We start from the raw sequence: 26,997 nt of genomic DNA, 5'->3' as shown, positions 1-26,997 counted from the left end.
GGTCTACCAGCTGTGTGTGTGAGTGTATGAGAGAGAGAAAGTGAGATAAGGAACTTTTTTTATAGATTGCCATAATTATTTTTCAAGTCAATAAAATGAAACTGAAAAAGGTTGTCGTTTTTGATCATCCAGAGCTGTAGTTTATCCAAATATGGTTTAGTATGGTTTAGAAACTCGTTAATCTATCTTTTTCCACATCCATCTATTCATTATATTTCTATAGCCCAACTCCACCGACAGTATCGGTTACTGAGACGCAAAATCGGTTGTTAGGCTAAGGACCCATGTTCAATTTGCTGTCTTCTCAGTAGCCTGCCTCGAATATGTATTACGGTTTAATACAAACCATTCAAAGTAACGTAATGAAGTATTTTACCAATAATTATAATAATTTGTTATGAAATAATTCATGCGATGTAGTAATAATCATTAGTATTGTCCCTATGCTTCTTTGTCAGACTGTTTTTAAAACGGCGCTTTCTTTAGACGCAACAGGTGGTCAAGCGCTCTTTGTTTTCTTCCTCTGCACATTGGTTAGCACGTCATTGCAGAAAAATAACAAATATTCATATAGTTTATACTCATGGAGCAAATTTAATATATGTTAAGGTCCTTCAAATAACTAGTCTCTGCGACTCACTTCACCTCTCTATCATTTTTCGAGGGATAACGTGGATATTGCAGTTTTGCTAGCGAACGTTAACGTCGTTAAGCGAGCTAGCTAAGTTTTCAAACACTCTTCAGCATGGACTTGTATCACGTTTTGGAGATGATAGGAGAGGGCTCGTTTGGACGAGTGTATAAAGGACGTAAAAAGTTCAGTGGCCAAGTGAGTATATGGTATATTGGGAAAATATAAAGTTTACACACCTTTCTGCTGTACGTTAACATCAGCTTTGTCTGTCATTTATAGCTTGTAGTGCTCCCTTTCATTGCGTATCCATTTTGTTTTGGTCCGTTGTAGGTCGTGGCACTTAAGTTTATCCCCAAGGTGGGCCGTTCTGAGAAGGAGCTGCGCAATCTCAAAAGGGAAATTGACATCATGAGGGGACTTGAACATCCGAACATTGTCCTGCTCTTAGACAGCTTTGAGACCGAAAGAGAGGTATGTAAAAGCTGTTGTCTTCACCTGCATATTAATGTCATCACTTATACGTTACATTATTACTTAGTATGGAAGATAAATGCTTACAATACATTTTAATTTAATTAATAACATGACGATAATGCTGCCTATTCATGGCAGGTTGTTGTTGTGACAGAGTATGCAGAGGGAGAGTTGTTCCAGATCCTTGAAGATGATGGTAACTTACCAGAGAGCCAGGTAAAGCCATTGACTCATGATGTAGTAGGTTATTTCTCAACGTACTACAATAAGAACGACAAAGTACTGTGAAATGAAACATATTATCAATCAAACAGCAGATATTCATCCATGTATTTTTCATCCTATGCAAAGGTCCGTGATATTGCATGCCAGCTGGTCTCTGCCTTGTATTATTTGCATTCCCATCGGATTCTCCACCGTGACATGAAACCACAGAACATTCTGCTGGGTAAAGGAGGGGTGGTGAAGCTGTGTGATTTTGGGTGAGTATATTTGGTGCTGAAAGGACAGCCTTTGTGTTGAAGGAGAACTTTGTGATGTTGAAAGCTGTGACATTCAATCTGTTAAGAAAAGCTCTGGCGAGGCCAAAACGTAAGCTTGAATAAAAATAGTGATAGCTATTAGCAAGAACAGTGTGCGGGTTTCTCTTTTCTTTCGAGTATTCTCATTGTTACCATGCACCTGCAACAGACAGCTCAGATGTGCGAGTGCTTTTTTTGAATTTTGATTCAGTCAGTTATAGAAATCTCACTGATGAGGGTACACTCTTCATTATATGTATGAGAAGAGGAAACTAGAGGAAACTCAAGTGGAGAATGATGCCTAATTATACCCTATAGCAAGTCTGTCTGTCTGCCTGCCTTTAACTGATGTCCTATCCTCCAGATTTGCTAGAGCAATGAGTGTGTCCACCCTGGTCCTGACCTCTATCAAGGGGACGCCCCTCTACATGTCCCCAGAACTGGTAGAGGAGAAGCCCTACGACCACACAGCTGACCTCTGGTCTCTGGGCTGCATCCTCTATGAGCTCCACACGGGGGCGCCACCCTTCTACACCAACTCCATCTTTCAGCTGGTCCAGCTCATAGTCAGAGACCCGGTCAAGTGGCCGGACACCATGAGCCAGACCTGCATGGTACTACAGAGTCCCTGTTAACTCTGAATTAATCCAGTGTTTTAACTTGAAATACAAACTGAATCATGCTACATTTCACAGTGAAACTATAGTGAAACTAATAGTGAAACATTTAGTTTGTGTAATTCAATTTGGAATTTAAACTATTGATTTTAAGCTCATGTATATTAATTAAGATAGCATTTAGAGTCCCATCACCACATGGCTTGTCTATAATCTTTCCATGCCAGACTTTCCTGAAAGGTTTGTTGACCAAAGACCCACAGAAGAGGTTGTCATGGCCACACCTCCTAAAACACCCATTTGTTGCTGATGGAGTTCTAGGTAAGACCCTTTTTTTATTCTATATTCTACTTTTTATGATAGACCTTTTTAAAAAACAGGCTTCTATAGTAGACATAGAGACCTCGTCTATTCCTTGTGTTATTGTTGTCTGTAGTTCTCTCAGACCCCGTTGTGTCCAGCCCGCTAACAGTGGCCGCCAGCCCAGACCTGCAGGTGCTGAAACTCCAGCAGGCAGTACAAAAAGCAGCACCACATGGTGGAGAGGGGAGGTTACTGCACAAGGCCAGGGAACAGAGGGACAAGAGGAACAGACAGGTAGGTAGACTGGCCCTCACTAGCTTTAAGCACCAGCTGTCAGAGCAGCTCACAGATCTCTGCACCTGTACATAGCCGTCTGTAAATAGCCCATCCAACTACCTCATCCCCATACTGTATTTATTTATTTGTCTTGCTCCTTTGCACCACAGTATCTGAGGCGGCAGCGTAGCTTAGTGGTTAGAGCGTTGGACTAGTAACCGAAAGGTTGCAAGATCGAATCCCCGAGCTGACAAGTCTGTCGTTCTGCCCCTGAACAAGGCAGTTAACCCACTGTTCCTAGGCCCTCATTGAAATTAAGAATTTGTTCTTAACTGACTTGCCTAGTTAAATAAAGGTAAAATAAAAAATCTCTATTTGCACATTTATCTTCTGCACAACACTCCAGTTTATTAATTGGTATATTGTAATTACTTTGGCCCATTTATTGCCTTACCTCCCTTATCTTACCTCATTTGCACACACTGTATATAGACTTTTTCTACTGTATGTTTGTTTATTCCATGTGTAACTGTTGTTGTATGTGTCGAACTGCTTTGCTTTATCTTGGCCAGGTCGCAGTTTATAAATGAGAACTTGTTCTCAACTAGCCTACCTGGTTAAATAAAGGTGAAATAAATTAAATAAAAAATGACAAGTAAAATTAAAAAAAAAAAAATAGCAGTAGACCGAATGGACAAGTAAAAAAAATCACACAAATCAATCAATTAAACAATATATTACTCTGATCAGAATGTCATCCGGATGCAATGATTTGCGCACTATTATCCCAATTTCAGCAGAGCGCATCGGAGTAGAATTGTTTTGCGATGACAAGAACGAGCAGTCTTTTTCAATCACCAATCACTGGTTGCACCAGCCCTTCTATGAGTTACAAATGGCGCAAATTCAAAGACTAGTGGGGGGCAGGCGTATGGTGTTAAATTGGGACTATATCATGATAGGCAAAGAAAATATTAGCAATCTCTTTTTTTTACGTGTCTCGGATTCATATTGCACACACACTCTGCAGGCTTTTGGAGTTGCATATGCGTGAGGTTATTTAAGGTTACATTAGCAAGCTAAATGTTTCTTATCAGTGATAGATGAGACAACAAATATATGAGCTATCACCTCCACTTATTTGCCCAGCTAGAGATGAATTAACCAAATACACAGACCGATTCAGTTAGACTAATCAATCAATGTGGTTTTGTTTATCAGACAAGTCATGGGTTTTTGGTTGGGAGTGAAGAGAAAAACAATCCACTTGTTGAGATGAGCAAACTAGACTAAGGGTGATCATAAGCACTCACCTCAATTAAGCTAAAATCTTCCTGACCTAATTGCAACCAAATATCCAAATGGGGATTTAGTGAAAACTCAAGTTTGACATTGATTGATTTATCAAGACATGTCCCCCAAGCTTGTCTCAAAGCATCACGATGGCGCTGTCCCAATCAAAACAAGTGCTGAAATTATAATATCTTCCACTATTGCTTTAATTTATTAACAGTTGGTGGCTTTGGGAGTTTAAGAATATTTTATCCTTACAAGGTTATAGATAAACATATCTTAGTTACCTTGCTTTGAAGTAGCCTACCTTAGCCATTTGATCCCTGATTAATTGAATGAGGGAATTATTTTATAAAGACATAAAGTATTAGTTTTAATTGTAGTGTAGCAATATTTTATAGGCTACTTAAGGCGTCAGAATGCTTCAGTTCGGCTGGTGCCTAGCCTAACCGAATGAGTGTGCGTGCATATTCCCTTAAAAGATCTTTGCTTGAAAAACTAGAACAAAAACGGCAATAGTACTCTTTGTCCGTTTTGAGACGAAGTAGCCAGTATGCACTTCCTCAAAAGAGTCCGAATGAATTTAAGATAACTCAAGAAATCTGTCATTAATTTCATTTTTTTTTGCCCAAAGAGATCTTAGTTTTTACATCTAACAGATGTTTGGTGCAGTATTTTTCTATGAAAGAATGTGCATGAAAACAAGTTGTCTCTCATTGAACGACAACACTTTATTGAAGAATCTCTACTGTTGACCAATCACTGACGAAGGGGCATAGACTTTTTGTGTGCCTGATAAGCCAAGACAACCCTTAAGTCCAAAACAAAGAAAAATGTCACAAAATGTCATCATAATAAATTCACGAACTCCACTAAACTGGGAAGCATGTGGACGCCTTTAGGGTGGCCAACCAAGGGAGCCTTGTTGTATTTTGATAGGCAGAATGTAGGCTAAAAAAAAAAGATTTTCTATGGTAATAATAATAATGATAATGCATTTTATTTTGTAAAGTGGTTCCTTGCATCATACAATGATGTAAAAATTGTGTTTCAAAAATCTGTCCTACTTGTCTGAAGGTTAATGTCAAACACTGTGTGCACAAAGTGACAGACAGAGCTGTTGAATCAACACACAGTATCAGGCCAGAAATGTTGTAAAAGTAAAGTATCATGTGTATCATAATTGTGTGTGTCGTAATCATGAACGTACATAGAAATGGAAAGGAAGGACAAGCTGTTCTATTCACTGTAACTTTAACACTCATGTACACTCTATGTTCAGGTGGGAAACGGAAACGGAAAAACTGAATCATCTAGTCGGGCACTTTCAAGGACAGCCCCTGTAGTGAAGCCCCTGTCCAGTGACAGCCTGGTGGCTCCCTCAGATGGTTTGGATCAAGATCTGTCACAATTAACCGCCAATCTGAGCCTTACCCCAAAACAGTCTGCCATTGAGATTTCCACTAACAGGTACAATGTGGCTAGCCTTTAAAACTCCAGACAGTCTACTCCCCACAGACAGGTGTGTTCTATGAAAATGATCAATGGAAAGCACTCACACATCTGAGGGTTGCTTCTCCAGGTGCATTGTAAATGTTCAAAGCTTTGACAAAGGATGTCAACCTGAAACGTTACTAATTTATAAAAGTCGTTTATGTAAATGTAAAGGGGTTTCCCCCGTGTCCCCAGCAGGGGTCAGATCAGCCGGGACTACGAACAGGAGTTCCCCTCTGTGGAGGTTGGCCCCCGACAGGCCCTGAGGCGACCTGAGACTCAGGAGCGGGGCCAGGCCAGGACCAGCCTGAGTGCTGTGAGGCTCCACAGCCAGGTTAGTGTCAAGTGCTCTTTGAGTGACGAAGACACAGTCTAGGATAGGGTTTTGGGTTTCATGAGTTTTTCTTGGTTTGTAATTCATTGTTGGTTCTTTACTACTTTTTGTTAGGATGTTGACAGTGATGAGGAGTGGGAGAGGTTGATCCAGCAGACCTCCGTTTCCAGCGGCCAAACCATACAAATCATACCTCGATTGAAAGAGAAGTTGCTGACATCCAAAACCCTGGTAACTACTACTTTACAGGCAACTACAGTAGAATCAAGTTAGTTGAATTCAAGTTGGATAGAAAAAAAATTATTTGGTGTGATTTGAATTCAATGACACCATAAAGTGTGGGATGTCTTCTATGCTGGTGACAAATCCAATCTCCCCTCTAAGGATCAATAACATTTATTCAAATGTTTTCTTTGACATAAACCCTGTGGTTCTGTGTTCTTGGTCAGCTATTGGATGGTATCCTGGAGGGGGCATGTCAGATCCGTCAGCCACTGAAGGTCCTGTCCAACCTGATCTTGACCTCCGACTCAGAGGACTCCCATCGACTTAGACAGGAAGTTGGACTACCTAATTTCCTGTTCAACCTAGTCCAGGATATTGTGGAGAATCCAGTGGTCGTTAAGGTTAATTTGGTGATATTAACCAGTATTATTATTTGACCTTTATTTCAACAAGGAACACAAACTGAGACCAAGGTCTCTTTTACAGCTGGGCCCTGGGTATACATGTTATATTTTCATAGATCAGGACTTGGTCTTCAATAATCCAATGAGATTGTGAGAACTATTTGATGGCTGTTTTATTCAAGTAAATATGTGCCAGTAAGGACTGCAATGTTAATTTCGGTGGATATCCCCTCAACTGCTAACTCGCTTTTTCTGTCTCTCTCATCATGTTAATAATCTCCATCAGCAACCATGGAGTGTGACAGTACTGGGGGAAGTTATTGTTCTACTCTTGAACTATTGGGAGAAGCACCGTGACTGGCAACAAGCAGAGAACAGGTTTGTTTCTTTATTTCTTCTCCCCTCTTAGTGGCTTAACATTTTTGTATTTAGCACATTTACATAATTAGAGGTCATAGTTTAAAATGACAATGTTTAACAATATTTCAATGTCATATGACACAAAACCTTTTCTCACTGTAGACTGGAAGATTACGCCATGCCCTTTTTCAAGATTCTTCTTCGGCCTGACCCTAACCCATTGGCAGTAAGTATGAAACCACTCAAAGAAATGCAGTAGGCTAGTCGTGTTGAATTGGCTCTGGACAGACTCCTTTTCTCCATCTCTCATCTAGCCTCTGGCTGCAGCCATTCTGGCCATATTCAGCCAGTGTGGAGTCTCTGTGGTTGTTAGCATGGACAGGATCACTACCCAGCTCAACAAGCTTCTCTCAGACTCCGATGAGGTAGGCTATGACTTGCATAGCTAATGTGTATGATTGAATGGTGTTATCTTTGTGTGTAAATATTTATACAAATTATTTGTATGACAGCTTTTTACTTCTAGAAATAGTTTTGCAATGAAAAAATCTATATCTGACTAGACTGTTCCCTGAAATGTTCTCTCTCCCAGCCACGCGTCCCGTTACCATCAGGCTGGGGGTTCTGTGATGGCTTCTTGTCATTGGTTCTCCACACCCTAATTGAGGTTAATTGTGCCTGCATACAGATTTGTCAATAACAAAAAATATTTTGATCCATTTAAAAAAAGATCCCTTTTTATTCTCTGAACAGCATGAAAGTCCTCCACACTCTGCTTCTTTGGATCCAAGCATTCTGCGCCTCCTGTGGGTGAAAGTTGGTACTTCACTGGAGAAAACATCAGCCAGAACAAAGTTCTGCTCCTCAAATGGTATAAACTACACTACCTGGTGATGTTGGTCTCTCACCAACGTTGAACACAATGAAGAAGGCTAAAACCGAAACGTCTGTCTAATCTGTTTCCCTGCCTACTTAAAAAAGACATTGAACAACAAACAATTATTTTCTGGAATTCTGTCTTATTGTTATTATTATTACCCTTCATTTTTTTGGCAAGTTTTGGGTTGAGCTCTCACCAATCTAATATAAATGGTTTCCATCTCCTCTCCCATCAGGACTGTATGTGTTCCTGTCCCTCGCCCTTTTTGTCCTTACCAGGGACCCGTACTGCTGTGTTCCCCTGTTCTCAGACAGCGACACAAACTGCATACTCACCCTGGGCCACCTGCTCACCACTGATTGGTTAGTGACCTCTCCATCTCTTTCTCGCTCTCTCTCCGTCTAGCTGTCTTGCATAACACATCTTCTTATTCACTTGTGATTGTCCTAATAATACTTATAGCATATCAACAGTCAATCAATACCATACTGTTACGGTGGTGATATGTGGAGAGTGCCTCTTTTCCAGTGTTTCCAGGCCGTCTGACGAGACTCACGGCCAGCTTTGGGGTTGTGACTCCAGTGTGAACAGCCTATCGGTGTTGAGCTGCCACCTGCTGTGTTTCCCCTTTGCCCTGGACCTGTCCTCAGAGACCATGGACAGACTACTCCAGCTGTACCACAGCGCTGGCATTGTCTCTGGCCTGCTGCAGGTCAGGCTCTCCCCTTACAGCACCCTTACAAGAACATTGTTAAACCTTTGGATGTATGAGTATATATTGACAATGCGCAAAAACCCCACTCTTAATTAATCTCCCTCTGTTGATATGTCTGTCTGACATACCGAGTGACTGAAAACTTTACAGTTTTTCTGATGCAATTTAAGCCGCCGCTTGCTCTAGTCACACATCCCACAACTGCTACTCTACCACACTGCTGTCTTGACACCATTGGGAGATACATTGTGTTGTTCAATGTCTGGTGTCATTGATGGTTGAACTGGATTGTGTGTGTTTGTTTTTTTCTGTTCTGGATCAGGTTATCCAGTCCGTTCCTCCATCTCTCCTGGAACTGCCTCTCTCTCTGCTATGTCGCCTACTGCTGTGTGACCCCGGCCGCTCTGTCCCCTGCTTCACAGCCGCCGCCAGGGCCCAAGGCTTCTTCTCTCAACCCAGCAGTGACCCCAAGGAGGATAGAAGAGACCAGGCCCCAGCCTCCAGGGTCAGGGACCAGGCTGGGCACCCAGTGTCTGTATCTAGGACTGCCAGCTCCCTTCTCTCTGACCTGCTAAAGCCTGAAAGTGAAGCCCTGTGGGGGTCGGCCGTAGAGCTCTTCACCCTACTATCCCAGGTTGCCCGCTGCTCCCCCAGGTCCCGACCCTCCACCCCTCATATCTACCTGGATCCTGCTCCCCTGCACCAGGCCCTGGCTCACCCAGACGACAGGGTCAGAGCTGCTGCCTGTAGCCTGCTAGGTAACCTGGACCCGTTTACACCTCATACTCCTCCCTCCACCAGTGACCCACAATGGACCCGGCTGCAACCCGCCATCCTCAGAGACATAATTGGCTGTCTCCACGACCCCTCCACGTCTGTACGGAGGATGGCCTGCAAGGCCGTGGGCAATTGGCTGGGGCTTATTGGAAAGGCAGAGTTTAGAACACGGCGAGCCAATGTGAGAGAGAACAGTAGTGCCCCTATTACTGCCCGGGACAGGAAGAAGGGCAAGTCAGACAAGACTGTGTCCTCCCAGTCCCTGGTAGGAGACGGAGGAGACTCATCCACAACACTCAAACAGCAAGTAGCAGACCAGGGGGGTGGGCGTGGATGGGTCGCGGAAGCCAATTGGGCAACAACTGAGCTACTCTCCCTCATAGCGGACCCTGATGCCCTGACGCGCCGCCACTGCTGCGCTGCCCTGGGCAACATGGCTGCTGTGGAAGGGGGTGTGGCCTCACTGCTGGAGGGAGACGTGCCCCTTCTCCTCCTACAGGCCGCCTGTACCGACTCCCAGCATACAGTCCAACAAGCGGCTGTCGCTACCCTGAGCTTATACAGCCAACAGGATGCACTACGACAGGTAATAGAGGGTGATATTACCAAGGGGTAGACATTGAAATAAATATAAGCACCATAGAATAGTTTAGTCACAGTGGATCAAATTTCAATTTTTTTTAAAGAAAAATGGGTTCATATCCTCCATGAGATGGTGAATGTCTATCTAACACACATTTTAAAATAAAATAATAATAACTGTGGCTTGTTATCTAATTTAGAATGCAAATAATACTACTCTTTGAAGTGTTTATGTAGTTATTAGACTTTCTACATTTCTAAAACCTTTTTCAGTGTGTTGAGGCCAGGCTGTTGTAGAATGTTATCCCCTCCGAACCCATTGCTTACACAAAACGTTTTTATTTAGTCTTTCTATTATATAATTTATTGAGTTTCTTAAATGTTGCCATATGTCATAATCAAACACCAAAACTTTCTTTACTCACCATTGCCTTTAATCATTTAACTCTGGATGCAACACTGCATGTCTGCTCACACACACACATTCACTCTCTTATCACTCTCATGCTTACACAGATACACATACTCTCTCACACAAACATACTCTCACACACACACACACATTCTCGCTCTCTCTAACACATACACAAACAGACTAACTCTGTCTCTACTAAGACCATATTCCAACCTCTTTCATCTGTGCCTTAAGGCTCTGCTGTCCCTTGATGCACGTGAGAAACTTCGTCAGGCTTCACAGCATGTCGCACCTCCACAGTGTGACTACTGTCAGATCATCAAGCTGCTATGAAGTCCAATGCAGCGAGTGAGAGAATAGTGTGTCTATTTGGTAAGATCAGACTTGTGGATCAGCCCGTCTGCCTTTGCCTTAATACCGGGATTCAATGTATAAGCTGGATGCCGGATGTTATATCCCCTACCCATAACTCATCGGTGCAGCACGCTGGTTGATAAAATTATTGCCATCAATATTTTATGTCTTTGTTTTAGAAGATAAAAGTACATTTCATTACAATTGAGGGATTGTCATTTGTAATTTGGTATAACTTGTTAACATGTTTTACTCTCTTGAATTGAAAGGTGAGTAATTGATTTGTTTAGTTTGGGCAATGTGGTCTGGACTTGTACGGTGTAAGTCAAGTTTTTTGAGTGTAATGTAATTTGTAATGCTTTGAATTTGAATAAAGTATGTAGTGTAAGCCTATCATAAATTGATAGATTTTGTTTAACTATGTAAAAAGGTAGTTTTCAAGTAATTCTTGATGAAGACTTTTGATTTGTTATGCACTGCTATTAATAAACCCTCCTGTGTGTAATGACAAGGGTTAAATTTGTGATAGTTTGGCTCAAAAGCAGGTAAAACAATCTTAATAATTAGATAAAAATGACATGCACACACTATCAATGCATTCATTCAAATCATAATTTAACGAAGTATAATAACTCAATTGTAAAACAAAAAAACTACAGGTGGCCAAGTGAGCAAGTTTTCAGAACAAAATAATATTCTAAAAATCTGTTTATTTTGATTGCATTATTAAGATGTTGTCAACATTTAAATTAGCCCATTTTATGAGACGGAATATCATTCATGTATGAATATAAAGGGATTTAGAACATTGGCATTGCACATGTTGGTTGTACAACATTCTTGCCAAAGTGCAGTTTGCGGCAATTACCAGGAAGAGAGAGATCATGTTGTGGATTTCCTTGTGGCACAGATATGTTTCGTATGATCCAATTCCATTTTAGATGGGCATAAGGTCTCTTGTGAAAATGTCTCAAATTAGTATTTGTCAAAGTAAATGTTTTTCCCCCGGAGTATTATAAATCAATATTTGAGTAATGCATCCCCTTAAAACATCATTTTTGAGGAGATAAAATATATATAAAATACTGTTGAACATTATATGCTTGATAACATTTGGTCCTAGGCTGTGTGATATAATGTGACTGATAGAGTCGATACACACCTTCAATTATAATTTAATGTGTTGTTGAGTAGGCTAGTTCCTGATTTTGTGCTGAATAGGGCCTATATGACAGTGTAATATGTATGTAGTAACACTATTTTATATGTAAAATGACATGTTGGGATTTTTAGCATGTCATTTTTTTATATATATGTAGGTCTACACCACTTAAAACCTGTCTTCTTTTCACAGAAAATGACACCCTCTGGAGTGAATACTGGGTCCATCTCACATGGAATGACTGGTTGCACTTGTTTGAAAAAATGTATAAATATATATGCTACAGGTATGTATGTCAAAGAAAATCCTGTCGTGTATAGAAATGGCTTGCCCTCCATAACAAAAATATAGACGGGTGTTTTTGGCCTTACCCTCCGAGGAGCAGATTGATAAAGCAATAAAACGTTAAATATATTTGAAATCGAGCCAGATTCTGTACAACAGTCCATGTAATCCAAGCTGTGTAAAAGACAACAACAGCCTAAGCATCCAAAAAAAAAAAAACTTTTAATGCCTCATTTCGAAACAGTTCCAAGAAGTATCCTAATCTATCCGTTATTTCATTTATGTGGGCTAAATCTCCCCTGGCTTTTCACCAGAAATTACCCATGCATAACGGAGATGAGCTCAAAACAAGAATAAACTGTTAGGCTACTGCGTAGACACAAATCACTTTATTTGAATAAAACGAGTGACATGTAACACAAAGGAAATATATTGAGAGGAAACATTGGAATTATTTCCAAATTACTAAATGGTTGGTTATTTTATCTGGTGTCATTTATTGGTCGTAATCGTGTTGCTGAAATGCGTGAGGCTTAATATTGAAAGTAATAGAATCTCAATATCACAAAATAACATTAATACACATTGCATTAAAAGCTGTATTTCAGAAACATGATTGTATATCGCCAAGATAACAGACCATATTTGAAAAAGATGCAGTGTCCTACTCATTCATCCAAAAGATTGATAACAGATAATTACATTATATTAAGATCTTAACTATTCGTTCGGACATTTAAGAGTTATTGCATTTCAACTTAAATTCATTCAAAAAGCAACAGCAATTCAATTGGATTAATTCACTAAAGATGCAATTAGATTTTCAAATTTAAAGATTATATATTGTTACATTTGCTTAAAGCAGATTGACCGTTTTTAGAAAAATTGAGAATTGTACCTAATTATAAAATAAAGGTTTATACTAAATTAATTGACACTGCATCCTCGTAGACAAAAGCGGGAAACAACATGAAAAGCTATCACAAACGTTCTAGTGAAAAATAGTTTTTTTGTTCTTTTTAGAAAAAAGCAAAGGCTAACTAGCTACCTACCATCTCTCCTTCAAGACACAATTGAAAAAGTCTTTATAAATCAGACGAGCATACCCGCCATATAAAATCACAAACCCTGATTTTGCTTTTACAGCAAGTAAAGAGACAGAGGGTCCCACATTGATTTCTGAAATCCTATACCATCTAATCCAGTGAAGAGAAACAACTAGGAAAGAGCTAGAGACAAGTGAATTTGCTGAGAGAGAGCATGGAATGTGAGGCTGCTATGGAATCAGTGCACAGTAGCTATACAGCATCATATAGACAGACAGAACTCGTTAATTTTAGTAGCCATGAATGTCTTTGCCATGCAAAAAAATCTTCAGTCAAGAATTACCAACTTACATACTTCTAGAACTTTGGGCATGAATTGCATAACCTGAGCTATAAAACTGATTGTATCATATTGCAATTAGCATTTAAGGGGACAACACTTTCAACAAAATCTTAAGTCTTCCCTAAAGGCTGTTTTTGCATTCATATTTATATTAGTTTGCTTTCAATTATTGGAATAATAATTTGGGAAAATATACAAATAGTGCAAAGCTCCCACAAATAAACAAAGATTGTCTTTTGATAAAAAGCTAATGAGTATATTGAACCAGTAGCTAAGTTATTGACATCAAGACCAGTGTAAGGCCTTAGTTGAATCACATTAGTCTAACCAGTATATAAAAAACACCAATGGTGGAAATCAAACCCATCTCCATTCAACAGGAAACCCATTCAGAAATTGATTGTCAGCTGAGACATTACAGCATCACAGTGCAGGCTTGCTTGGTTAGTGCCGATTGCCGAAACAGTGGAAGTATAAAGTAGTTGTTTGACTCGTAAAAAAAAAAAAAAAACACGTCATCAAAACATGCAATTGAACCCCTTTGTTGCCCCCCACCCTGACCCTCCCAAAGAAAAAGAAAAATGTAATATTCAATTTCAAAACATTGAAAAACTAACATTTCCCTGTCATTTTTTCTTCAAATCTACTTGCAGAAAGTCTTCGTCATCTTATCTTCATCATCAGGCGTCGGTGTCCGGTTGCTTGAGCCGCTGACTGCGGGCCTTGTACACTTCGATCAGTAGGTCTTTAACATACTGGATCTCCCTCTCCACTGACTCTGCTTTGTCCCGAAGTTCCCGGTTATGCCCCTCCAGACCGTGCAGCTGCTCCTCAAGGCAGTCCAGCTCTGCCCTTTTACGTTGGCGATACCTGGTAGGGTGGGGTCAAACGGGAGATATAGGATTAATCTTAGTGAAATCAAAGTCAAAAAGTGGCAATGTTCTATTTAGTTCTGTTATCAACAAATCAGACAACAAAATTTGGATAACCACAAACCTGTCAATTTAGAGTTGAGAGAAGCACACACAACTCAGACTTTCGCTAAAATCATTTATTGATGTCAATGGGAGACTTGTGTAGAAATTGTGCGCAGAGCTCAAATTTGAACACCACCTTAAGTTTTCAGCGCTTGGTTGAATCATCATACCTATGAGCGGCAGTCTTGTTTTGGTCTCTCTTCTTCTGCTTGCGCTCTGGTGGGTGGTGGACCTCCCCTGGCATTGTTTCGTCCAGCTCAGGCTTCGCGAGGGGACAGGGGTCCTGCTTCAACCCCAACATCACCTGCCTGTCAAGAGCCTCCCTATCCATTGCCAGACACTCAGAGCCCTGCTGGTCCTCTAGGAACCCACCACAGTGGAAGTCATGATGTTGACGGCCCATCTCTAAACCCTCTGCCTTGACCTGCTCGCTGACCGTCCCTTGGAAGCCGTGGTGGTAGGAGGCCTCTGATTGGGACGCTGCCTGAAGATAACAACCCTCACTAGTCTCTGTCTTCCAAGGAATAGTGGACATCTTGGAAGACAACTCATCGACTACGCCAACTTTGACATTACTACTCAACAATTCTATCTCACTGCTACTAGCACATCCTCCACCACCACAACTGACATTCACTTCTCTCATGCCATACATCAACAGCTCCTCTTTCTTGTGTGGGATATCCAGCGGCCCGCCAAAGCCACCATACCCACTGCCAACAGCTATGACCTCTTCCGCGAACTGACAATTTTTCTCTTCCTTGGGTAAAAAAGGGCATCTTCGAATCTCAACTCCGCTGCCTAGACAGTAACCTTTCCCGACTACCCGCTCGTCCTCTACACAGCTGTAACTGCCACTTAGAGTCACAGATGGGTTACTTCCTTTGGAACTCCATATGCTATTCTCATAGACCTCGCCCACCCTCACCCCATCTGAAACTCTTTTGCGACTACACCCATTGGGGCGATTACTACAACTGTAAGGGGTGTGTCTAGGCAATTTTGATCGCCCAATGGGCCCACCTCCGCAAAAGCTCAGCAGGTCTAGTTCCCCAGTTGCCAGGGTAACAAGTAGAGGGCTGTGTTCCGATTGGTTGGAGGTGGAGTATGATGACGCATGAAAGGGCAACTGGTAGTATGACTGGTGGGGACCCACTGGCGCTGGACCCTTGTCGCATTTTCCCAGTTTTGGTCCTTTCTCCGGCAGCGGTTCAGACAGGAAGTAGTCCTCCAGTTGAGCGAGTTCCTCTTGCAGCAGAGAAGTCATGACCTCCAAGTCAGAGGGCACCTGGATGTCATGCTGGAGGGGTGAGGGAGGAAGGGAGGAATTGGGGGAGGGAGAGGGGTGAGGGTTTGGGAGGTACGAGGAGAAATCCACTTCTTCCGTCATCCAGTCCGTGAGACCATCACCTATTGAGAGAAGAAAAATACAAAATGTCATAAATGCAACAAACATCATCGTTAATTGATTGTAATTAATTAAACCTACATAGCAATGGTAATGTAATCTTAAACGTCGATAATGGAAAAACAAATAATGTGTTTGTATTTTAAAGCTTGAACATTAAAATGAGTGAAAACAACTTCAATCGTATAAAGTAGCTACATTTCAACAGGAAAAAACTTCAGACGTTAACTACTTTATTACTCACTGTTCGAAGGAGAACGAATGTGCTGCAGTGCGGTGCCCACCTGAAATGTGGAAAAATAAAAAAGCGTACTGTGCAACTCACCAATTAAGTGCTGGCTCTCCTCTGGCACCTCCCCCCTGCACTCCTGTGATTGGCTGAGGTTAGCCTGTGGGTGAGAGAGAGCGAGGGGGTCTGCCGGGCAGACGCGAAGAGTCTTCCAGAGAGGAGCTGCTGACGTTGCCATCATTTTGTTTATTGGTCTTTTGATTCAATCCGATTAGTCCGATCGTACAATATGAGTTGGTGGGGTCTGAGAGTTGAGCCACAGTGAGCAGGGCTGGGTGAGCATAATGACACCTATAGGAGATAAAGAATGAGTAGGGAGGTGTTTAAAGCGAGTCATTAAAAACTATAAACTGACACTTTGGGTTGCTGATCATCATCACAAAAACAGTGGCTGAAACATTTCTTAAGACAGTATGCGTCACTCATACAAAAAGAATAGATGTCCCACTTAACAAAGGAACAAGAAGAAAACATATTGGGATGAACCCATTCAGTCTCTAGGTGGCTAGGTAGGTAATGACCTCAACAGGTTTGCAAGCCCAACACTTAAAACATTACGTAAAAAATTGTGCTTTTGACTAGCAGGCAATCGCAATAAATAGAAATGTAACCTAATGTTGCACTATTACCATGTTATCATATTGTTATTAGTGCAAGTAACACATGTCCTCAAGGTCCCACTCCCAACTGAGGTTATTGGGTTTTTGAACGTACCTATCTGACCTTACAAAATCTTAAAGGTTCAGATCATAAAGGTGAGATAACCGCCCAAGCAAAACCCACAATACAGACAGCAACATTCACACATTATGTTCACTTTACATACAGTAAAAAAAAAAAAGAATGCCTGTATAATCGTCAGAAATAAAAGATCTCTCAAAAGTCAGAATAACTTCACAGGAACTGAGAGTCCGTGGGTGTGCTGTCATACTGACCACACCACAAATGTTATGTTGATGCACTTGATGCATTCAAAGCACGTGGGCTGAAGCAAATGACATAATGCACACCTGTTTATGTTCTAGGATAACCCAGACTCATCTGGAGCACCGTTACTTCCTCAATATGGTTAACTATCTAATTGGCCTACTCTAAACAATCAGCCTTCACATGCACCATTTTAGGACGTCATTGATAATAGAGAAACACCTTAGCCTAATGGTTGTCTAACTATAACAACAGCTTAATTAATGGATACTCAGACAAAGTGAATACATTTTTTTTAAAGAAACCTATTCCCACATGACAACACCTTTTGCCAAGGCAGACTCAAATATACTGAGCCAATAAAGTTTACAGTATTGGCCATACTGTACATTTATCACAAAAATAGTGTGTTAAAATGTTTTACCAGCAATAACATAGCATACTGTTATTATTTGCCTTTTGCCTGTAGGGGGTTGGCTTGAAAGAATCTTCCGCTGCCGCCTATTTCTATTGTAGTGGTGTGATTACTGTTGTTGTTGACAAAGTTTTCAGCAGTCATCACAACGCTGTAGCTATTATAAGCACTAAAAACGTTCGGTTAAACATACCACCCGTAGATTACTTTATTGAGTTAAATGTATCTCAAACAGATACAATGTAATATGCACAACAGTTCAGGTGAGTGGGCTGGCAACAAAGTTTCGAACGCTTCAGAAAGGATACAATGTAACAAGTTTCACTTACTCCATTCTTGCTGAAAATTCTTGTGAGTTTGGGGTGCGTTGCAAGAGCAAAGCACGGCTTCTTTCGGGGGTCCGAGTTCTTCTCTAATTTAACAAGCCATGGCTCCCTTGGAAAATCCGGGACAGAAGTGAAGTCTTGTTGTTGCTTCTTTGTTGTGATGAACTTGATGACTGAGAGACGATTTATTGAGTGAGAGCATCAGTTCATTCACACCTAGCAACCGGCTGCGTCACGATGGGCAGGCAAACCATGCTGTAGATTCCTCCGCCCTCTCTCTCCAACCTCTTGTTTTCGAAACATCCACGCACGTTCCAGTTTTTAGACTTGAAGAATATCTATTCAATATATTTGCTATTGGTGGAGATGTCTTTACAATTATATTGAAAATCGATGTTTAGGTGGGAGGAGGAGGTAGGCTACAGCTGGTTCCCTATCAGAGCAGGTGCACAGGAAATGTAAACATGCCTGATGCCAAAAATGTGACTTATTCTTGATGCCACGAGGCGTAAACACACTTATGCGCCTCATTGTTTACATGGGGACTATTTAATTTTATGCTGCGAGGAAGGACACCATATGCTATACAGGGGATGCTTGGTTGCTATTGCAACTCAGTTGCATCAGCGCTTCAGGCAGAGCGCAGATTCGCTGGATGCACCGAACCTGTCGCTCCGCTATTGGCTGTGGAAGGAGAGATATGTTGCCCGATTGGCTACCCGGTGCTATTGATTCATCCCGGTGGTTTTTCAGTTTACCGCTCTGTGTGCACATGCTCCAGGTAAACAACATCCCGAGTGTAAACGGAGGAAGACGGAACGTTTCTAAAAAGGCGGCTTGCGGCACATCATCTATGTTTTGAAAAGGGTTAGCATGTTGTATTGGGATTCCACTATAAACTACGTTGTAGCCCAAGCATTACTCATGTAAAGTGGATTATACCTGGTTTGTAACATTGTCATAAAGATGTGCTACAAAGAACGTGTGAGAAATGTAGGCTATGGGAAATTATTCATGCGGCCCAAAATCCCCAAATCCACGTTGAAAAAGATAACACGGTTACACCGATTAAACACCTATTAAACCTGTATTCAATTTCAATTGTCTTATCTAGGCTATAGACAACTGCTTGGTGAGTAAATGAACAACAGACGAAGAAAAACAACCACTCCAATCACCCCATCCCTTGTTCGTGCGTAGCCTAATGTTGTATCATATGTAGACCAATTTACACTCTAGACCCACAGGGTGATGTGGAAAGTGTAGCTACCTATTGTGATTAAACGATAGCAAGTGGAAACGACTCATTTAATCGCATCTTCAGCACATTTTATTTAGCCTGTAGGGGGTTGGCTTGAAGGAATCTTCCGCTTCGCACCCCCTACTCCCCTCTGCCTGTTGCTGCCTTGGCACACCTGACACGCGCGCTCCTGTAACTGGATGATAGGTTGTGATGTAAACAAACCGCACTGGATAAGTGTTAGGCTAAATTCTTTGTTTTGGTAGTATCCTAATTCACTTGAAAATGGCATGCATCTCATGGGGGTTATGTTTAGGCATAGGTTTATGTCTGTACTTAGAAGCCTAAAGGCTTGCCCTGGGAGACACAGCTGGTCTAATCAAATTAATACACTGATACATTAAATCCAGCTAATGACGATTATGAAAATAATAATGCCTTGTTTTTCGCCCCTTTCAGCAAATCCAAAAGCTGATTTGAAGGAGCGGTGTCTTCCTGTTGCTATAGTAATAGCGAACACTGCCCCCTATTTTAGACGTGTTTTCTGGTTGCTGTTGCCATGGGATTTGCAGTGCTTGCTCTCTTTCCTTTCCTCTCTCCTCTTGTCTCGAGCTCGAACCATGTTTCCCCTCTACCAGCTCACACCTGCTGAGTTGCATCTCCGAAAAAAGTTTTCATGTTTGCAGTATTCTTTTGCCACATCCATAAGGACAAACTGCTTATGGCTGTGTACAATGTCTAAGGCTCTTGAGTCCTTGTTTTTTGGATGTCTAACTAAAAACATAAACAATAACAACATATGGATAACGTGGACCTCACCTTATGTAATCTATTCAGGGAAATGGTTTTAAGCATCACCACATTATGTTTGGTCGCATAGCCTACCTATATTGTTGTCTAGAGGTAATGTTTTCAGGTGATCATTTATTAACTTGTCATCTATAAGCTTCCCGATAACCAGCAGCCCTACCCAGAGAGTTAGAGTAGCCTAACTCAAAATAGAGTATTTACTAAAGGTCAATGGGGTATAATCTGCATGGGAAACACCCTGTTTCATTGAGACAAGAAGGCTAATTACAGCCAAAGGATGGAGACAACCTCTCTACACCTGCCGTCCCAAATAACACTAAACCTTCGAGTATCATAGCACGTCCTTTGAAGTTGTAACACTGTACTAACGCACATGACGGTTCACAGTTGAGTTGTAGAAGAGCGACCTGATGCAATCTAGATAAGCGCGATCGTAACGGAGACGAGAGTGAGATATAATAATGGTTGTTAAAGTGAGTATGTCTCACAGGAAAGCGCTGACTCCTCTCGCGGGCCGTGTTAATTGGTCCACGGAGAGCACTACTGTTTGCGCAGTGTGAGAGGTATCCAGTGTACCGCACATGGCCTTATGCTGGATTTGTTCCCAAGTCTCCACTCCACTAAACCTAGATTTAATTCCCTCTGTCAATATTTTTTATCTCCCAGTCTCCACAAGTGTATACAAGTGCAGCAAATATTGAAGCTTTAAAAAAAAAGAAACGCAAGGTAGGCCTACTTAAAGTAGCCTTGTCTACAAGGGGTAAAAAACTGTGGATTTTCTTATTTGGCCTTCAATTTGAAAACACAACGACTACGTTGGTTAAAGAATGTTGTTACAAATCGATAGGTCTACCAATCAATCTATTCTCAATGTATAGTTTCTGTCAATTAACTAAGCAACCGTATGCCTACATCACACGTCACCCATCCAAACCAGCTTCGGGTGAAATTAGAAAATTATAACCTAATTAATGTCCTCAACATTGCTCCCGTCGCTATTTGAAATAGTCAAAGCCAGATATAATGCCTTGTCTGCGAGTTATTTAGTTTATTTATGAGTCTAAAGTGAACATACAGCACATGAAGTAAGCAAGTCAGAAAGCTAGGAGCACAGCATGCCAAGTGCATGTATGGCACATTAGTACGGGTTTCATCACCATTTCATCACACACCAACCAACTCTCTCTGAATTCATTGTTGTCTACAACTTTTACATCCCCTCATTGAACATACGATCAAAACATTTGAAACTGAAAGAATGACTGACTTGTGAAGGGTATGCATGCATTTCAATAGGGATTTGTGATTTTAACATTAAGCTGTGTAGCTTGCATGTTTTTTTCCATGTCTGCATTAATGAAAATATTAGTCACGATGAACCCAAACAAAATAGGTTTGAAATATGTAATTAAAGCTAAAATCTCCAAATTTGTTTCCATCATGCATGCTTGCGTAAAAATCACCGTAAAGTAAGCTGGACTGGTGTAACCTATATTAAAACCGTGGCACAGCCAGGGAGGTTGATCTGTTTAATATTCCACAAGGAGACCGTGGTAAATGAGAACTGTTTGATTTTGTGGACGAACATTTGTTTTTGTCCTCCTTTGGGATGGCAGGGTGTTAGGAATACGAGAGCGCTTCTTGCATCCCAAATAAAAGGCGCGGCCATAGCGCGACAAGCAGGAACCCGAAACCACAGTGGAGCCGGGCTCAATAAGGTGCAAAACTTCCAAACCTCGAGATCAGTTGTTCTTTCATCCTCACAACGTATATAATTGGTAAAGAAGGAATATAATGGCCATGAATTAATTATGTATCAAGTACACTAATGACAAACAATTTCACAAGAGGTAGGGGCCCTATGGGCCACAGGTCTATGGCATCTTATTTAACCTTCTGTCAGCTTGAGGCATGACTTAAATCTATTCAGTGAAGCAATGTTTCACATTCAAGTGCAATCTTGTCCCAGGTGTCCCCTCTGTCATCAACTGCGCTCGTGATTCGTCAGGTTGATATTCACATTCTGAGACCGCGAGAGCCCTTGGACAGGCTCGTCTCTCACCTTTGAGCTCGGGCAGTAGATACTTATATAGGGTATAGGCCTATACATCTCATTCAAAGGTAGGGAAATTACTCAAAGTAGAATAATTAGAAAATTGTAATTTGTCTTTTTTGTACATGATCTAGGCCTACATTTGCCCCCCCCCCTTTTTAAAATGGGGGGGGCCCATTTTAAAAAGTAATATAAATAATAATAAATCAATTGTGTTGTAACTCAGGTCTAAAAATGTAGCCTAACAGTAGCCTATAATTGTCGACATATAGGCTATACCTCCATGATACATTTTCTGTTTCTTTGGTTCAGTCATAGGATTTAAATTATTAATATTCAAATGTAAAGCATGCAAGTTAAAATAGTGTAAATACAATCGACATGACACAGATAAATACAAATAAATATAACATACATTTATTAAACTTTGTGGTAGTCCTGAAAAGTGGTGGTAAATGTGGTGGTAGAAAGACAATGATTAAGTGTTGTGGAAAACTCACTTGGCAACAGTCTTGACTTTCAGTTAGTAATCTTATATGAAACTAGGCTACAGTAGATTGTAAAACAGATAAATTGAATGATATTGGACATATGTTGCCCTCTTCTGGCCAAGGTGGGATTTGCACTTTAGGTTGCCTGTGGTTGTTTCAGACCATATGCCAGTGTTTCCCAACTCCAGTCTTCTAGTACCTCCAACAGCACACATTTTTGTTTTAGCTCCTTGACAAAAACAACTGATTCAACTTGTCAAGGGCTTGAAGAGTAGTTGACAAGTATAATCAAATGTGCTTGTCCATGGCCACAACAAAAATATATAATGTTGGGGGTACTCGAGGATCAGAGTTGGGTAACACTGCCCTATGCTATGAGAAATATTCACCCAGCATGGACATAGTAACTTTTGAATTTTTCAGTTTGGCACACCTATGTATTTTTGTTATGCAGTACTATATTGTTCGAATGCCAAATTCTTAATTTCACCATATTTTCCGGATGTTTTTTAGCCCGCCTTAACATTTTCCATGAATATTGATTGACACCATGCCATCCTATAAGATGCCGCTTTGCTTACTCAGAACCAGACCCTCCTATTAATGCGTCTCTACAGCTCAAGGAGGGACCATGTCAACGCGTGCGTGTGAAACTGGAGAGAGATCACTCACTCACTGCTCATCTATATTTCACCCACACTGAACCTGGGTGTCACTCAACACCTGCTCTCCTTGGTAATGAGCGTAGACGGGCCTTTTAAAGATCCTGTTTATTATTCAATATGGCATCCTCACAGGTCTCTGAAGCCTCACAGGTATTACTTCATGTTGGCATGTGGAATTCTCAATGTCAAACAAAGACCCACTATAGGTTCTCAAACAGCTCTTATTGTTATTCACAGAGACATGTAAAAGAGAACCTGTTATGGTTGATAAGTGTTTTCAGGTAAGGTTAATATGGCTGTTGGAGTGTAGGTTTATAGCGTCACCTGTGCTGAACCGAGGGGACTGTATGTGTGCCATGTACCTGTCTGACTCTATCACCATCAGAGGAAAGAGCATTAGGGTGTTTTTCAGTTGCACCTCTGCTCCGTTTCTAGATCGCGAGGGAATGACAAGTTGACTGGGTTCTTCAGCAGCGCTAAATTCCATCTAATCTACCTCTCAAAATAAAGTATTTGCCTGTTAACCTGCACTAAGTGTGTGCCTTTGATGACCTTACCCTGCGTGTGTCTGTTTCAGCCTTTACTAGTCTTTGGGGATCTGTGTTCATACATTAATCATATAGAATGTCACACGCTAGTGTTCGTCTGTCAACAACACCTCCCCCTTTAACTTTCTCAAATTCAAACCAGATTTTCCCAAAACTCCCTCTCCTGAAATAATCTACATGAACACAAAAGTTAATACCTGGTTCTAACATGCGTCTGTTTGTCCCGATCTTGTCCACATTCTGATTGTGCCCACATTTGTCGGCAGGTGTAGACAATCAAGACACATTGTGATCTGATTGTGAGATCTTCCTGACCACATCCAGAGGTAGTCGAAGGCGTGTGTTGTACAGATAGTCTTGAAGTGTAAATTAATCCTGACAACTAAAGCATATACGTTTGGCCAATGTCACGAAATAACTTGCAAATTGGTTGTAGTTATACAAGTGCCACATTCAACCAGTTAGCAAGTGCGACATTTCAGAGTTTCCTAGTTCCGACTAGCACGTGATGGCGCCATAATTGTGGACAACGCAATGACTTGCAGTCAGGGTAGGCAGGGTAGGCACACAAATGAATGAAAAAATAACTAATAAAAAATACATATAAATGTTTTCATCTTAGTTTTTTCTGCATGATAAAATCGATTTTCAGTCAGCGGCAGTCCTGTGGGTGAAAACAGCTCGTTGATGTGAGGTCGAAGGAAAATGGCAAGAACCCTGCAAGCTGATAGGCAGGCCACAAACTCTCAAATAAGGGCGCAGTGTAACAGTGGTGTGCAGAAACGGCACCTCGGAATGCACAACTCGTCGGTGGGAAATGTTTTCCTGGCACACGTTAGGTCCCTTTATACCAATTCAGCAACATGTCCACGCCCCAAAGAATTCAGACTGTTCTGGAGGCAAAGGGGTGTTCAACCTGGTACTAGATGGGTGTACCTAATAAACTGTATGTGTGTACATTGTACAATCAATTGGTGAGAGAGTGACTCATATCATACTTATTTGTACATATCCACTGTATAAATGAAGTTCGGCAAAGTTGGTTCCTGTTTCAGTCACGTCTTTGGTCACGTTCGCGTGGGTCAAACAAAACACCCTAATGATTGCTTGACAATAGAGCCTCTCATAATACAGTGACCTTTGATCACGTTTTTTGCAACGTTCATGCAGTCGAACATGTAGACACAAAACTGATTTTTTTTTATCCCCATAATGCAGCACCCTTTGAAAGGCGCCACCGACTTGACAGAAGTGATCTGCTCGAATGCGCCCACTGACATGACTTGTGCATGCGTGTTTCTACTGTGTTTGATAGGATCAAAACCTCAATGTATCAGAGGTAACTTGTGACTGACTGACAGACAAATAATGAGTCGTTATTTATGATGCAAGGTGACTTGTAGATCAGTCAGTCGGCAGTCGCCTGCAGTCGTTTTGATGCTCTCAAGTAAGGCCAATATGTCCCATTACTTTTCATTGCACTCAAATAATAAATGTGCATGCATATTGCTGTTAAAAAAGTAATGGGATAGGAAGGAGGACAGGCAGAGCTCGCTCCTGCCTATGGCCTATCATCTGCTTCCTTTTGGTGATCAGTATGGCGAACATATTGTATGTGAAACCGTTTTCAAAGTTGGATTTTCTAGCGAAACGGGGTCATAACAGATGGAAGACCAACACTGTGGTCGGATGCCACTGTCCAATCGAAATTAGTTCACACATTTAGAAATAAAGATATTTATGAAGAGATATCGTCCCGAATGAGAGAAAAAGGCAGTTTGGCTGAGGTCATTCCGTTCCAACTGTCTAGTAACTGTCAGGTGACTATTGACATATTCCTCTGACATTCTTCCTTTCAGTGATGCGCTAGTGAGCTGAACCAGTTGCGTTTGAGCAACTATTTATATCATAGAAGAAAAATAAACTATAGAAAATGATGCATTATTTTTGTTCGGACAGATACCGTTGTTTTATACCTCTATGGAAGAGACAAGACAGGACTTCGTAGGTATGTTTTATTGAAAGCTAAGGTAGTTATTTTATTTGATGCCAACCCATTTAATGGGCAGTGATAACATTAATTATCTGTAAAAAAAAAACACTTTAAAAAACGGTACATTAATTAAATGTAATGTGAAAAGAAGTGTATGAAAGTCAGTGTGCGTGAACAACAGCTAGTTAGCTAGTTAACGTTAGCTCTGTTATTAGACTGTATCTAGCTAATGTGTCACTCCTACTTCCGCTCCCCTGTTCCAGCGCTTGACATCGCCATTCTACTAATCACCGGTCCTGGCAATTACGCACACCTGCTCCCCATCGTTATGGACATCTGGACCTCATCATCACTTTGATTACTCTCCCTTTATTTAGCCCTCAGTAGGCTCAGTGTTCAGGCAGTATTGGTTTTTGTCACATTCAGTACGCTTCTCTTGTTTTTATTTATAACCCTTCTTATCATTAAACTTACTTTCTGCACCTGCTTTCTGACTCCAAGCATATACATTACATAAGGGTCATTATACATACAGGCTTTGTCTCTTAGTAGCTATATCTAGATATTTTTGACAAACGTAATTCATATTCAAAGACATCTCCATTTGTGTTGAATGCATCTGAAGACTGGGGTGTAATTCCTTAGTGAAGACCATAGCCAACCATAGTGAAACACTTTGCAGTATTAAACGTTTTGCAAGGAAAACCTGGCCCATTACGTGCAGTAATGTTTTGATTCCAAAACATCCGGTGATTTTGCAGAAATACTCATAATAAACATTTATAAAGGGTACCCGTGTTATTCACAGAATTAAACATAGACTTCTCCTCAATGCAACCGCTGTGTGATATTTTTTTTTAACCTTTACGGAAAAAGCATAATCTGAGTACGGCGCTCAGAGCCCCTTCCAGCCAAAGAAATATCCGCCATGTTGGATTCAACAGAAGTTAGAAATAAATATTCACTTACCTTTGATGATCTTCATCAGAATGCACTCCCAGGAATCCCAGTTTGACAATAAATGACTGATTTGTTCCATAAAGTCCATCATTTATGTCCAAATAGCCACTTGTTGTTAGCGTGTTCAGCCCAGTAATCCATCTTCATGAGGCGCGAGCACTACGTCCAGACAACAACTCGAAAAGTTCCGTTACAGGTCGTGGAAACAAGTCAAATGATGTATGGAATCAATCTTTAGGATGTTTTTAACATAAATCATCAACAAGGTTCCAACCGGAGAATTCCATTGTCTGTAGAAAAGCACTGGAACGAGAGCTAACTCTGTCGGGACCGCGCGTCACGAGCCTGAGACACTCTGCCAGACCCATGACTCATTCAGCTCCCATTCCCCCCTCCTTTAT

At 41.1% G+C, this 26,997-nt stretch overlaps 2 protein-coding genes across 8 annotated transcripts; one reads left to right on the top strand and one right to left on the bottom strand.

The window, feature by feature from the left end:
- The first annotated feature begins 503 nt into the window (after positions 1 to 503).
- Positions 504 to 26,118, top strand: stk36 (serine/threonine kinase 36 (fused homolog, Drosophila)). 7 transcript variants are annotated; one of them, XR_003864495.1, is made up of 22 exons: positions 504 to 829; positions 965 to 1,105; positions 1,247 to 1,324; positions 1,460 to 1,590; positions 1,994 to 2,243; positions 2,474 to 2,567; positions 2,683 to 2,843; positions 5,401 to 5,588; positions 5,787 to 5,946; positions 6,061 to 6,177; positions 6,396 to 6,572; positions 6,862 to 6,953; positions 7,098 to 7,161; positions 7,250 to 7,360; positions 7,528 to 7,602; positions 7,689 to 7,806; positions 8,051 to 8,177; positions 8,344 to 8,527; positions 8,853 to 9,893; positions 10,539 to 10,676; positions 12,013 to 12,106; positions 25,900 to 26,118. XR_003864495.1 is itself a non-coding variant. In XM_029670066.1 (21 exons), the coding sequence occupies exons 1-20, from the start codon at positions 746 to 748 to the stop codon at positions 10,635 to 10,637; spliced, it is 3,468 nt and encodes a 1,155-aa protein (XP_029525926.1). In that variant the 5' UTR covers positions 504 to 745; the 3' UTR covers positions 10,638 to 10,676; positions 12,013 to 12,234. The 7 variants fall into 7 exon arrangements, 5 of the variants coding, with proteins under 5 accessions (XP_029525926.1, XP_029525925.1, XP_029525924.1 ...); XR_010464878.1 differs by lacking the exon at positions 25,900 to 26,118 and adding an exon at positions 14,148 to 15,229; XM_029670066.1 differs by lacking the exon at positions 25,900 to 26,118 and having other exon boundaries at positions 5,811 to 5,946; positions 12,013 to 12,234.
- On the bottom strand, positions 12,480 to 16,349 carry atf5a (activating transcription factor 5a). Its single transcript, XM_029670069.2, has 3 exons — positions 16,205 to 16,349; positions 14,642 to 15,881; positions 12,480 to 14,364 (listed from the first exon to the last, which is right to left on the bottom strand). Exons 1-3 carry the CDS (start codon positions 16,347 to 16,349, stop codon positions 14,175 to 14,177), a joined length of 1,575 nt encoding a protein of 524 aa, XP_029525929.1. The 3' UTR covers positions 12,480 to 14,174.
- Positions 26,119 to 26,997: the final 879 nt, after the last annotated feature.

The sequence above is a fragment of the Oncorhynchus nerka genome, linkage group LG10, assembly GCF_034236695.1.
Source record: "Oncorhynchus nerka isolate Pitt River linkage group LG10, Oner_Uvic_2.0, whole genome shotgun sequence".
NCBI classification, from domain to species: Eukaryota; Metazoa; Chordata; class Actinopteri; order Salmoniformes; family Salmonidae; genus Oncorhynchus; species Oncorhynchus nerka.
This window is presented reverse-complemented; position numbering and strand designations above follow the sequence as displayed.